The 14,620-nt window shown below is 45.1% G+C and overlaps 3 protein-coding genes across 3 annotated transcripts; all 3 read right to left on the reverse strand.

Moving 5' to 3' along the window:
• Nucleotides 1–397: 397 nt before the first annotated feature.
• DFJ58DRAFT_669377 (cytochrome P450) lies at nucleotides 398–2,759 on the reverse strand (the record flags this gene model as incomplete). The annotated part of the gene is made up of 13 exons (XM_041382778.1): nucleotides 398–587; nucleotides 648–695; nucleotides 748–855; nucleotides 916–1,085; nucleotides 1,142–1,340; nucleotides 1,405–1,471; nucleotides 1,529–1,758; nucleotides 1,825–1,897; nucleotides 1,948–2,053; nucleotides 2,112–2,209; nucleotides 2,263–2,398; nucleotides 2,457–2,554; nucleotides 2,606–2,759. 13 exons carry the CDS (start codon nucleotides 2,757–2,759, stop codon nucleotides 398–400), a joined length of 1,677 nt encoding a protein of 558 aa, XP_041237256.1.
• A 3,327-nt stretch (nucleotides 2,760–6,086) lies between these two features.
• DFJ58DRAFT_864292 (uncharacterized protein) lies at nucleotides 6,087–6,496 on the reverse strand (the record flags this gene model as incomplete). The annotated part of the gene is made up of 2 exons (XM_041394125.1): nucleotides 6,087–6,215; nucleotides 6,278–6,496. 2 exons carry the CDS (start codon nucleotides 6,494–6,496, stop codon nucleotides 6,087–6,089), a joined length of 348 nt encoding a protein of 115 aa, XP_041237257.1.
• A 4,475-nt stretch (nucleotides 6,497–10,971) lies between these two features.
• On the reverse strand, nucleotides 10,972–14,103 carry DFJ58DRAFT_846782 (uncharacterized protein; the record flags this gene model as incomplete). Its single annotated transcript, XM_041393359.1, has 14 exons — nucleotides 10,972–10,983; nucleotides 11,053–11,226; nucleotides 11,277–11,565; nucleotides 11,619–11,683; nucleotides 11,757–11,852; nucleotides 11,992–12,080; nucleotides 12,365–12,445; nucleotides 12,513–12,640; nucleotides 12,701–12,748; nucleotides 12,984–13,196; nucleotides 13,389–13,466; nucleotides 13,528–13,618; nucleotides 13,730–13,949; nucleotides 14,005–14,103. 14 exons carry the CDS (start codon nucleotides 14,101–14,103, stop codon nucleotides 10,972–10,974), a joined length of 1,683 nt encoding a protein of 560 aa, XP_041237258.1.
• Between the last annotated feature and the right edge of the window lie 517 nt (nucleotides 14,104–14,620).

Below are 14,620 nucleotides of genomic sequence, written 5' to 3' on the forward strand. Positions count from 1 at the left end.
GCTCAGTCACGTTTTTACTGCAGCAAGAGGGCTTCAATGTTTATTTTTCCCGGCCCACTCCTAACACTGCGAGCTAGCTATTGAACCTCAAGGTAAAGTTCACATTGAGACCATGGTTTATGATCAAAACTTCAGTAGTGTATGTACGAGATTTTGCTTGTCTCATTGAAGCATATGTATTATTATCAAGGTAGGTAAATATCTGATAACGTCGATCAATGGAGTCCCGCACACTCGCAACTTGAGGAGCCAAGAGGAATCAGGTACAGCCCAACTTGGGCAATGACGCATGGCTTTAATCTTCGAATATTCTGTGACCGTTGGGCACCGAGATAGTTACTAGTCCAACACCCGTTCTACTCACTGCCTTCGGCACAGGAAGCAAAAGGAGCGACGCTTAACATCCCTTACCAGTGCGTGGTGCCAGTGAAACCCTCAACGGCAGTTGAACACCATTCTCAACTTCACCTTCCATTGTTGGAACCATCAACAAGCAAGCTTCCCGCCGGATAAGTTCGGTTTTATCGGTTGGAGCGAACTCAAACTTTCCAACTATCTCCGTAAGAAAGGCTTGAATTTCGATCACCCTGAGTGAACATTCATATTAGATTCACTCCACCGTTGCCACACAAGCCGTTGACACTCACGCGAAGCGCCATCCGATACACGACCTCTCTCCTCCTCCGAATGTCATTCTAGAAAAAAATTGGGGTTCATACGTGTTGTAAGATAGAGACCAAAGCTTACAGATTGGAGTACACTCCTATTGACGTCACCTTCTTCTCTTTGGCTGTGCCATTGAGCCATCTATCCGGATTGAACACGTGCGCGTCCTCGCCCCAGAGCTCCTTGTTTCTAACCGATATGAGCGCACCGTCAGAAGAAAGTATGTTGGCGTTATGTGAATCCTCATACCGATTGTACGCTGCAATTGATGCAACAATTCGGGTACCCTTCGGAACTGGTAGCTCACGGATGACGTGCCCAGATCGTGTGGTGATTGGCTGTGACAACGGAAGGACGTCATCTTGGCTGGCGCATCGGTGGTTTGCATGATATGTGACAGGACAAAATCTCAAAACTTCCTACAATAACAAGCGCAATATTACCACAGCCCAAATATTGTTAGCACGTTACGCACTTTCATCACAGCAGTAGTATATGGCATAGCGTCAAAATCAGCGATTGTGAAGTTGACATCCCCGCGTGCGTGCACAGCCGCTTCCGTTTCCCATATGTCTTCCCGGAGACGGGATTGGATCTCAGGGTGCCTGGCTAGCTCGAGAAGTGCCCAACTGACAGTGTTCGAGGTCGTCTCATGACCTGCGAGGAGGATAGTACTGTGTAATTGTGACAATCTGTGATCGGAAAGCCGTGCAATCACGACAAACGGAACGGACCCACCGCATCTGAGCAAACAGCTCTTCTTCCGTTAACTTCGCCTTTGCATCTGCATCCATATTGGCTTTGACTGTGCTATAATTAGATGGCCTAGATCTGAATGAGGCTGTTGAGAACGACGACCCACCAAGTAAGCTAAAGACATCTCGACTGCCTTTGCCCCCCAATATCATCTCTGCCTTGTCTTTCACCAACTGCTTTGCAACAGAGGTTGCCAAGTTACCCATCTCACGCATGCGCACGATACGTGGGTTTTGGCCCTTCTCTACGAAGTATTCGAGAATTCGACGTGGGATATACTTTGAAATCCCCTGAAAGAGTACCTCCCCATCTGACGGGGATCCAAATACGTCAGTCCTATTACAAATTCAACTCATATCAGTCAAGGGAAAGCCAGATTGCTTGGCAAAAGTCAAGACTGACATCATATTCCTGTATGAGCGCGCGAGGGCGCTTTCATTATCGTCAATGGAGCTGAAGCGGACATCAAAAGCAGCTGAAAAGGATATGAGAAAAAGGTGCTTGTGCACCCTGGATAGCATATACCTTCACCGATAGCATCTAAGGTCGCGCGGGACAGCCAGACAGGAATATTGAACACCACTGACCCCTCCTTAGAGTTATTGATGGTCTCCGTCCATTTGTTGCTCATCTGTGAGAATTTACGTTATTGACGGGAGTTGAGAGTATTCAGTGGCTTCGATGCCTACAGACTCGGCGCAGTTCTTGAATGATAATAAGAAGGCTTTGGACTCCGGCACACCGAACCCAGGGAGCATTATTCTCCTGTGTCGTTTGTGATCGTCACCTTCGAAAGTTAACTACAGATTCCACGTTTTGATTTGGTGGCTAAAGACCTACCCTCCGCCCAGATAATCCCCTTTCCGTTGATCAGCTGGGAGAGAACGCGGCGATCAGGCGGTTTGGGAAACCGATGGGCTGACTTTGCAAATATGTATTGCAGGGCGGCCGGGTCCGAAATCATCAATTGGTCTTCCTATGAGTCAGCGGAGGATCAGAAAATGTATACCGCAAGCGTGGATTTCATTGCATACGCCAAAAGAGCCCTTGAACCGAACGATATTCCCATACTGAGCTTGCCACTTGAAGTCAGCATCCGCTGCCTGACCTTGGTAGAGTTCTTTCAGATTCCCTGGTGGTCATATCAGCAGCGGAGGGATCCGGCAATAGATCATAGACATACCCATGATAAACGATGCAGACTCTGGGCCAGGAACGTCTGCCAAAGAGATATGAGAGTATCGACGGTACACCCCATAGACGATCGCTAGAGCTGCAAAACCAGCAGTGATTAAGACAGAATCCATGATTACAAGAGATACAGTTTCAAAAAGCATGTGAAGGCAGCTTTATCAATGTATCGTATGGATCCGACCCCCCAAATCGAGGATGCGAGAACAACGAATGCGATTACGCCAACAGCGTGTACACAACAGGGATAAAGGGTGCAAAATTAAGTGACTACTTGGTAACGACGGGAAAATGAACTCATTGATGACTGGACCATAGCAACACGTGAGTCCGAAAGAGACGAAGTGACAAACATAGGGAGAATTGAATCAATCTTTCGCCAATACTCTAGAAAAGCTCTCGACTTCCACCTGCCCTGCATGGCCACGACGTCTGGAGGTGTGCCCCTTAGGAGAAGTTCCGTGGCTCCCCCGATTCTAAAGCAGTGTCCTGAGGGCTCAGGTAGTCCAGCGGCTCTCCAAATTTCGTTGCAGCGGTCCAAGAACCAAACACGAGTCATGGGCGCCCACCCTCCGGTATTTGTCTCAAAGGCGAAGAAAGGCGCGATTCCGGGGACGGAGGTATTGGCAGAGAGGTGATGAACTATTGCCAAGACTGGATTCGATGAGTCGTCAACCCTGGATGCCACTATGTTAGCAGCGCAACAAGACCAAAAAGCGGTAGCGGCGACCGCGAAGACGGAGGCATCAAAGGCATTGGTAAGATCAAGAAGGCGAAAAAGTGCGTACATATGTTCCAAAGTAACTGGAGGACGACGGGGCCTCTTCGACGATTGCGGGACTACCTTGTTCAAGCCCGAAGTTGCCGTGCGCAGGAGTGTGCGACCGTGCCAAGGAGCTCCGTGAATGTTGTGCCAGAAGTGTATACCAGCGAGCCAGTGTTGTACTGTGGAACCAGCAACCTTTCCGGCCCAAGAAGCAATGAAGGAAGTCAGTAGATGGTCTGGTGCGGGCATGCGAAGACTCTCAGGAATTTTTCTTGAATTGCAGTACCGGTGAAACCTGAGAAGGCCTGCCCCGTAGTTTTCATGAGTCTTAACCTCGATGGAAATAAGCATCACGTCAAGAAGTTTGATGACATTGTCAAGAGGAAGGTGTGCAAGAATGGAAGTGTGAAAAGTGGACGAATGAGGCGCGAACCAGATGCGAACACGGTCACGGGCAAGAACGTGAGGACGATAAACAGAACGTGCAATGATACTATTGTTTTTTGGTTTACGCGGCTTAGGTTGTTTGCTAACAGAAGTGGGCGGATCCCCTACCACGGGTGGTCGAGCCAAAGACTCCATGAGTAACATCAGTGAATTCATGAGTCCTTGTTATTGTGGCTTTGACAATTATAGAATGATATAATTTTACTCCTTCCAAATATGGATATTTATATTTGAATAATTTTGCGTTATAAATACATAGGTCTGCTGTAGCTGCAAATCTAGACTACCATGAGGCATTCATGAAGCTTTTTTGTTATCACAACGTCTCAAGCAAGCAGAAATAATAGCACAATTTTATTGCAATTGTTAAGCATTCTCATTTGTGCTCATCCATGTTTGTAATTACAACAGTATTAATGGCTTTCTCATGGAAAGTAGTGTTATCAACGGTCGCCAACTTTATATTACCTTTGGAACTTATGACTAGGTTGTGACATCGGGCAACAGCAGCCTAAAAGGGATGATGGGGTAATTTCTCTTTGTTTGGTGAGCTTTTGTATTTGCCCTTATTTATGACTTGATTTATAAGCACATTTAGGACTTTGTGATGACAAATAGCTTTGAGACTTGTCATCAAATCTAGATTAGCGCCAAGTTAAAGAACAACTTCATGCATTGCTCAATGTTGGTCCTCAAGGTACGTTAGAGTAATTATGTAGCGGTAGTTCAGGATTCTCATTGTCACTCATGTATGTTTGATTGAGAAGCCTTTATAGCATGTGACATCATATCTATAACTGTGAAATTTGAGCGTTGTATGTGAGAGGTTGCAAGGCACATTCATTAAATTGTACATGCAGAAGACCCTGCATTTTGTCCAAATTTCCTCTGAAGTAGTAAAGGTGGTGGAAAAGCGGAGGACATCCAATCTGTATGAGGACTGGCAGACTCAATACCGCTCCTTGGCGGGAGTTTCTGAGTTTCCGATCAGCGTGCACCTGGTGCTCTGTCTGCCTGCTGTATTACATACACCATCATAGGGGCGGGCGAGCCGCCAGTTACAGATTGTAACAGCACCTACGCGCCCAGTCCCTGACTCCATTTTCACATGAAACTCGAAACTCGAACCATTATCTTCACTCACAGTTCCCATTTGCAGGCTTAACATTGAGTATATCAAGCTGTATATAAAGGGCCAAAATACAAACATTCAAAGATACCAGGATACTACCAAACCAGAAAGCTCACGGACAGTTGAGTGCCTGAAGGAGGCAGCCTCTTTAACCACGCCTAGTACATCTGACATCATTAGATGATACCCAAATACTCCAGAATGCAGACGACGCTGCTGTCTTAGCAGACCTCCTCCTTGGACCTCCTTGGACTAGTAGAGAACTATTAGCCTTCCGTTTACCTTTTGGGTCTATGGGAGCGTCAATGCTCTTGGGCAACCCAGCCTTTCTCTCTGTCAATGGCAGGACATGCAGAGATTTCAAAGTCGTCTGGTAGATGCATGAACCCGTGGGACGTTCATTCTCAGGACCAAAAGTCCAACTGTCTGTAAGTCAGCCAAATGCCCGAGACTTTCGATGAAGGGACTGATAGTCGCAACAGGACTTCCACTGCCACTGGAGTAGCCTTGTCCAATCGCTTTGAGTAGTCTGAAAAAATCTTTGACAAGTTGGCACCTCGATTGTCATTCAAGTTTGGGCCTATGGTGGTCACCTAAGTGGCAGATCACTTGAGGGCAGAGTCGGCCTGCCTGACACCTCTAGTTTGTGCTACGACCGAATGCATCTGACATTGGACAAAGTGACAAGGGTTACTGAATGACTGATGATAGTGGCATTTCTGAGAATAAAGATGAGAACATCAGCATAAGTGCTTTCTTTGTGGTCTGGAAAGGGAGGCATTTTGGATGTCGTAGTATAGACGATGCCAGAGGTCGAAGCCAGAGGTCACAAGAACATTTTCATGACAGGACGGTCAACAAATGTGGTCCAAACAAATTTGTTGGCGTTGAGTTTGTCACGTCCATATGTAGCTTAGTGATAGAAAATACTACGAGAAAGCCCAATGAAAGTGGATAGAGTCAGCAGAGGTTTTGGGAGATGGGAATATGTTTGAATTCAACACGAGCCCTCCTCCACTAACATGGGAGTCGGGGACTGTAGTCCAAGACAACACGACATACTCCTCATATGCATCGATGTGACTCCACCTCACAAATACTTATGTAATCCTCCCTCCAACCATCTAGTCATGCGTGGAGGGTGTCATCAGCTGCAAGGTAGGCATTACACGTTACCACCTCTGCTGCACCCTGCCAATTGTACTGTGGCAAGGGAGACGATGGGAGAGGAGTCTGTGGAGGAAAGATGCATTTCTGCTAAAAGAGGGTTTCAGTAGGCAGTGGGATGGACGTGACTGGGTAAGATGCACTTGTCAAACATTGTTTTGGGTGCTGGAGACTGCTTCGCCATATAGCAGTGCTTCGTCATTGTGCCAGGTGTCTGGGTTTGTGTCTTCCGTCCCAGCGCAGAACTTGTCTATGGCAGGAAAGAAGGCAGATGGTGAGAATTGTGGTGTGAATGTTCGTTCATCCTCAGAATGGAATGAGTTCGAGTATGGGGTGGAATGGGAAGTGGAAGTGGAAATTGTTGTTGGCATCTTCAAACACAAATGGCTCCCAGGTGTGCCATGATTATTCTTGTATGGTGTCAATATTGAAGCAAGCATTTGAATGAGAGAAGGAGCACAAGCCCTTTGAATAGAAAATGTCATAGACGACGTGCAGCATGGAACCACCTGTAAAGGTCAAAAGTTGAGTTTTCCCAGGGCACCCTTGATTGTTCAGGGACCAAGATGCACAAGCTAACAGTGGACGGTCGTGGATTAGGGCCTAAGCACCTAAAAGTGTCCCACCAAGGGGAGCCACGTGTGATGCATGTATCGGTGACTGGTGTGAACAAACGTTGTCCTGCATGATTTGGGAATCATGCATGGACATGACTACTAGGTATCCCCCTAAAAGACAAAGTCTGTTAGCTTAGTCCTCAGACTAGTCAACCCATACCTTGGTATCAAACCTTGGTCCAATAGTTTCAGTTTTCCCTCAGTGATTCATGAATCCACCATGTTTTGAAGAAAAGTCATATGTGAGATGGGAATCACATAATGACCTAGTTGATATGAGAAGCAAAATGAAGGTTAAGGTATTGCCTTTCATTTGGCTTATTCACTTTGGCTAGAGAAACCCATAGAGAAAAGTTCAAAGCCTAACAAAAATGTATCTAAAAAGCCCACGTATTGTGTACTATTATTTGTTCCATTATTTCTGAGTTGTTTTCTCTAGTGTTTCTTTACTTTACTTTTCTATTAGGATGCTCTGACTAATCAGATGCTTCATAAAATTGTACCTACAGGGTATGATGTCATAATGATGTCATAGGACTTCACCTACACTCCTGCAGGTACTTTGGTTGAAAGATATGATATCATAGTGATGTCATAATGATGTCATGTTCCATGGAATTTGCTAGAAATTCCAATGACTCATAATGACTCATAGTGACTCATAGTGACTCAGAATGATGTCATTATCCCACCATGAATATTCTGGAATGTTCTTTTGCACCTGCTAGAACATTCTGCTCCAGTTTTTGGAATATTCTTCTCACATTCTGAAATCATTACATCACCATTTTACTTACATAATATTCCCACACAAAATGTATATAAGGAGAGCCCATTCTCCCCCAAAAAAATAGATCTCCCACTTGTTGCATTCAAGAACTCCCACTTGAGCAAATTGAACTCTCACCTAAGAAGCTTCAGTCTGAACAAATTGCTGCTTACAAAGCCCATTTCCTTTGTAAGAACTGTCCAGACAAGTGCAGGGAAAGTGTTTCCCTTGAGATTACGTAAGTTTCTCGCGATAGAAACCCAGTTTTGTGAGACCAGTGTTCTCACCACGTAGTGTTTACTGACCAACACGAGCTTTGGTCATCGTTGTTATTTGTGAGACCAGCATTCTCACCAGGTATTTGTATACTGACCAACACGAGCTTTGGTCATTGTTGTTATTTGTCATTGTTTTCTATTTGTCATTTGTTGTTATTTGTGAGACCAGCATTCTCACCAGGTATTTGTATATTGACCAACACGAGCTTTGGTCCACGTAGTCACATTTGAGACCAGCTTCTCAACAGTTAACCATATATTCAGGAAACCAGTTCAAGTGTCTAGACGGTATATCCTAGACAATCCCATAGTTTCAATCAGAGATAATAAAGCTCCGGCTAAGTTAATCTGACTGATTGGTTTAGCGAGCCTCCCAAGAACTCACACGTTATCTACCACGAAAGAAGAAAAGTCGTAGACCGTGTTAATCGAGGACTGGCAAGAAGTCTTATCCAGTGTAATTGTGGTGTCATTACATTCTTACACATATTTATATAAGACCCTCGGTTATTAAGACAGCGCGCCTTGCGGCTAGCACGGGAAAGCGGTGCGCTCTATAGGGAATGACTAGGGATGATGTTGTGCAGTGATGGGATGGGACTGGCAATGGCTTGGTGACACGAGCCGTGATATAGGCCATATGTGGCTGTAGGGGCACAAGCCTCTACACCGTGTTAACCACATATTAGTAAGTAAGACTCTGCAAATGCGTATATTAGAATTTGAACATGTGAATATCAAAGGATGTATCATACTTCTCTGGGTAATCAGCTGAATAAGTAAATATTCTGGGGAATACACGTTGTAGTACTCCATCTGCACACTTCAGAATAATCCCATGGTGATAGGCATAACAAAAGTCTTCATCTAACTGAATTTCCCAGCATGCTTGAAATAGCTCCCTGCGGCAGTGGGTTTGAAGGGAGGACATTCCAGTTTTTGATATATGTGGTAAGCTGCTCAGAATATCCTTGATACTATCAGGAAGCTGTGATAGCAATCAAGTTAATAATGATACAACAATATGCCATTGCTAGCGACAGAAGGGCTCACTGAAGGCAAAAATCCGACAAGGTGACATGCCCCTGATGTTGGTGACGTTTGAACATATTTTGTAAGATTTCCAAAATACATGTAAAGAGGCCAGGCCTTTGCAGTACCAAAGTTTGCAAGATGCGTAGCATCAGAAAAGAACATCAGGCCTGCAATGACATGTTCTAAAGAACACCCGGGTTCTCTTGGAAGCTTCTGAATACTATCCTGAGCATCCAGCCAAGCATCGGACATATACAGCTCGTCATATATGCGCTCTTGATGATCGTCCAGGGGATCTTTCCAGAGGTGTTTGAAGGGTAAAAGGTGGAAAGCTCCAGCTTGGATGTCGGAGAAAGCAGCGCGAATTGCTTCAACAAGAGGACAAAAATGGAACCTGGAATAGTGTAAGGCCTTGCGCCATCTTCCTTAGATTTGGTAGGTATGCTGATGGTGATGCTGGTTTCAATCCAGTCATCTGGAAATGTGATCCTGTCCTCCTTCTCATCAGAGTCCTTATCCAGATGTTGTAAACTTTGCTTCACCGAGAACTTCTCAAGGTGTTTTTGATCAAAATCCTCAGCCAACATCACATCTTTGACTAGGCTTGCAACTTTAGATTCCGATGTAAGATTGGTGCCAGTATTCACCCAAGACATGAGACGGTATATGGTCATGTTGGGAAAGGGGTAAGGTGGGCCCAATATTATTGGAGATGAATCAGACTCATGTGCTTGAATGGCGGTTGGAGATGTTGTGGCAAGTAGTGATGACTGAATGAACTTGTCTGGCTCAAATGAGGGGTGGCGACAATATAGGCGAGAGAGTCCAAATGAGTTGAAGGAGGTTTGGAGTGTATCTCTAAGAGTCGAAAGGACACATTTAATTCTGTATTGGGCAGGGGGACTTGGAGTGGGGGGAGCATCGGCGTGATCTGAGTGATTGAGATCATTGTCCAAAGGCAGGGTATCTATGAAACGTCTTGGAAATCGCCTAGCAGAACGCAGGGGTTCCAGGTCACCTGAACAGTGTAATGATTAATGAACCATGATAGAAAGATGACTGTCTGCACCAGCTGCTACCAAAGAGATATAGTACTAACCTGAAACAAAGGCATCATGATCATTGTCATATGCATATCTGACTTCATTATCCTTCTCATTTTGCATCTCAACCTCAACATCTTGTTACATCTGCGTCCCTGAAGTGGAGTCTCCATCATGACTGAACTTGGAGTGGGGAAAGCAAAGCCCATGGTGCGACCTGCAGTGTGTGCTAGTAGGGCAGTGCAGGGTGCTATAGGTCTGGGTCCACACACTCCAAGCCTAGCCAGTGAGTTTCTCTGAGGGTTGAGTTGTTAGGATTTAGAATTAGAAACATATGATATTGTAAGGTCATCGTTACTAACATGTGGTTCATCTGCGAAAGCTTTTCCTGCCAAATTTGCAACTACTGCCTCCTTTGCACGTTCTTGCTTCTTGAGGCTGGCAAGAACACTAGATGTCTTGTAGAAATGACAACTTGTACGGTGCCTGCTGAGGCCTCTTGCATCTGTCTTCCGCTCCCAGGAGCAACCAACAGCGCCACAAGACACCATCAATAGAAGGATGATCCAAATGAGTTCCCAGATACTGCGCATAGGTTGTTCATCAACGCACACGGGCTAGCACTGAGGAGACAAGGAGTGAGTTTAACCAGAATAATGCGTGCAAAGGGATGTTTATTGGTTGAACTAACTTTGGAAGCATGGCAGTAAGTAGTATGTCATGTTAGGCTGCACGTTCTATAGTTGTACTTTGTTTTAATTGATGTGATTATTGGATCCCCATCCATTTCACCCTTCCTTCCACTGTTCAAAGCCTCTGTCTGTATGACAGACTAATGAGGCCCTCTTGCCCTCATACCGTAATTTCAAGTGTGTTGTATTAGCTGATTGGAATAGCATGAAGTCACCTGTTTCTGAGCTCCACAACCAGTCTCTGCTCAAACATTGCCAAAGCCCCACCTGTAAATTCCCCTATGGGTAGTACCAGACACAGATCTTTATCAAACCTGTCGCAATGTCCCATTGTGGACACATTAAGATTGACCACAAGGGAAAGAAATGGGGATACAGGCCATACATATCCTCCTAGCAGATCTTGAGTGAGTTACTTCTTTATCTACATGCAAGGTAGAATAAACGTTAGTTTGTATTTGAAATCAAGTAGCTACATCACTATTCAACTCACAACCTGCTCTATCCACTGGAAGAGTTCTTCAAATGAACTTTGAATATTCCTATAGAGTTGCTGATGCTGAAGGACATCCCTTGATGGGTAGGGCAAATGCTGCGAGTAGTTAGTGCGACTGACATCTAATCTAGCCATATCATGGGGATGAATATGAGTTGGAGCATTGTCTCCCTGTTTGATTCAACATTTCATTTTAAAGTTCATTAGTTACAAGGACTCACATTAGTTATATATCGATTCCAAAGGGAAAAGTGAAGACACTGAAAAGGGCGTTGAAGAATACTTTCTACCACCGGCTCTAAACTGAAGGTAGTAGTTGAAGGATTTGTCTGTGGTTGTGATACGTCTTGGTTGTGAAAGTCCTCGTCTAGTTTTTGATCAACCAAAACATCATTTCCGTCAAAGCAAGCAAGTAAGGAGCTGCAGAGGTTCTGACGAATTTGGTCAGGTAGAGATGAACAGGCAAAGAGCATGAGACTATCATCAGAATTGTGCAACTCGAGCTCTCCTCTAAAAACAGGACAAGTTCAACGTTATTCATTATGTAGAAGAGAAAGATTAACTCGCCCTTGAAGAACATCCATTGAAATTTGTAGATAGGTATTGTCTTCCATTTTTCGACAGCCATCTACATAAATATTGTCCAGCTTAGCAGGAGGATGGTGAGACTGAGGCAACACAGAGTCCATGAGCTCACAAACCATCTTGCATAGGTCCTCAACATCCTTGACAACGTAACCTGCCTCTGCTTTTGTCCTCTCACCCTCCGTCCAAGCAGCATTTTCCCTCCTATCAGTCTTTGCGGAAAACACTTGTTGTTACTGTGATCATGTCTGAATGATGTTTTGATAACAAAAATGCATGGTGTCCTGGGTACAGGAGGAAGCAAATGTTCCAAGGTATGGAGGGCAGGCCGTAAGGAACTGCCAATGTTACCTTCTCAGCACATAATGATGTGGGGCCACGTGACCAGTGAAGAGCAGCTGCTCCAAGCTGCCACATTCCTGGCAGGAAGAGAATAAGTGCTGAAGAGATGTGAGCGATACAGTTATGGTAAAAGTGTTAAATGGACCTACTTTTGCTGGAATGCGCCAAAAAAATTATCAGTGAGGGACATATTAGTACAGTCCAATATCTCTCCAACACCAGTGGCGCTCAATAAACGAAGGGCAAAATAAAATTTCCAAAAACATGGGCATTCTCAATCTAATCCAGGCAATGGTGGGGATTATGGAACCTGTTATCAATGTTGGTGTCACTGTGAAGGCTGTTTTCAAGTTTACACATGACACAAACACAACACACTCACAGCTGGTCTCAGGCTGCCTCAGCATCTGACCAACTTCAGCAAAAATATGACCCCCAACTTCAGCTATTGTCTTGCGCAGCTCTAGTCCAGCAGCAAGAACAAGAATATAGAATGACCTCCCAGCCACTAGACCGATGTACCTACTAACCTGTTGAATACCATCGGTAGAAAGAGTGTTCCACTGGTGGATTCCTGAGCTTGGCGACATATTTTTGATACACCTTGATAATGGTTGTCTTTTCGCCAGAAGTAGTATCATTGGAATCCCTAATAATACTGTGATACCCAATCAAAATCAATTGATACAGAAGGGAAACGCTCAAGTATTGTACACACCTTTGACACACAATTGCTAGTTGCATATGAGCAACCATTATGACGAAGCTGAAACCAGTGTGCTGCTATGAAATTGCTTGACAGGATGATATTACATCTTCCATTAATGAACCTCCTCCTAACTTGATGCTGTTGGAGTCTTCCAGGTAAGACAGGATGTCTGCGGCCCACGAACAAACATTAGAAGATGGTGAAGTGGATTCTATACTGGCACTGGAGAGTGTCCCTATGAGTGCACTGAGCAGTCATATCCTTTGGCTTGCAGGAACGAGCCTGTTCATACCATGTAGCACTTGGAGCCAAGTGCTGTCCATTGCGAGGGCATGTGGGGTCAGGACTGGACAACAGGGATCGGAGCATGTGAGACTTGCCCAGTGTGGGTAGCAACATCTCCAGAGGGGGTGTCGGCATCATTGCAGTTCCCAATATGTTTGCGACCGTAGGGATGTTGACTTTGACTGCTGAAGCTTGGTCAACTTTGCCCTGCATATGTAGCCTGTGGAGGGTGGATGGGCCTCATAGTCTGAATCACTGGAATTTGAATCATCAAACTTGGGCAACCGGACATCAGACCTCATATCTGATCAACAGAGATGCTGGCATTCAAGAAGTCAAGGATGTATTGTTCGTTGGCGGCCCTAAGGAAATCAGGGTCAAATCAAAGAGCAAATATGTGGGATAGACTTACTGTGAAGACTCACTGGCAGATATAGGAAATATGTCCGCCTCTTTGCTGGCAATATAGGTCATATAATTGGGGTGCGTACTAGTACAGGAACAAACAAATCATGACCTAGCAACAATAATTTAAAAGAGAATGAACTCACTGCAGTAGGGACATGGCTGTGTCAACAGCATGATGGCTAGGCATTTCCATGTTATCTTCATTGACATTCAGGTGGTTACAGGAAGTGGTAACTAGTAATTCAGTATCATGATTGTCTGAGCATCATGATGAGGCCGCAGGGTTGGCATAACACCATGGTCAGCTCATGATAATGTAGTGTGATGCAAGAAGTATCTACACACCCCTAATAGTTATATGAGCCATGTCAGGATGACTTGAAGGTGAAGAACTTAAGCTGTAAGATATCCTATCAAGTAAGGGCTGGATGCTGGCCTGGTCATGGTTATTCTGATCAGAAACCTGTTCTAGCGCAACGCGAAGGAGAGAAAGATCTGAGTCTGTCACTTCAAGATACTTGATCGTTCCTGGGCCAGGTGATGCCATGAGTGAAGGATGTTCAGCCTGTGAAATCTGATAGTATGAGCTCATTACTGTCGTGCGAGACAGTAATGAGCACCAACTTTCCTGCAGTCCCATAGAGCCATGGCAGGTGATTCTCCCCTGCAAACATCGAGTAATGTTGAACTAGGTCCAACTTGAACTCCAAGGCCATCATGGTGAGAGGTGATGATAAGATGAGTCAAACATTGAGTCAACCCTTCAAGTTGATCGGCAGGCCCAGCCTAAGGTTCTAAATGGATCGTTTAGCACGGTATGCAGCCATGCAGGGTGAAGTGGGCGCTTGCCAAGATAGCCGCATATGCCACTGAATCTTGTATCTTTGCAACACTGTTACTACAATGCTTCGCCCGCCTAGCAGGTTGCAATCACTATTCTACTTTTGGTTTCCCTTCCTCAATGACCATCCCATACTGTCATCGCCATCTTAATCCATTTTGCCTGCCACTTAGTAAGTTTTGCATATCAGTACCCTGGGACGCTCACAAACGCTCTCCAGGCCATATGAACAATTGCCAATGTTGCAAATATTCAGTCGCTGTGCCTTAGGATGATGGGCTAGGAGCCAGAGACAGGACAGGGAGTAGATTGAATTGAGGTGAGCTGAACCCAAATCCACGCTCTGTTGCCGCCACATTGTGATAGCCTCTGATAAATGTCTTAGTGGGCCTTGC

The sequence above is a fragment of the Suillus subalutaceus genome (assembly GCF_016647625.1).
Source record: "Suillus subalutaceus strain FC151 chromosome Unknown DFJ58scaffold_186, whole genome shotgun sequence".
Taxonomy (NCBI): Eukaryota; Fungi; Basidiomycota; class Agaricomycetes; order Boletales; family Suillaceae; genus Suillus; species Suillus subalutaceus.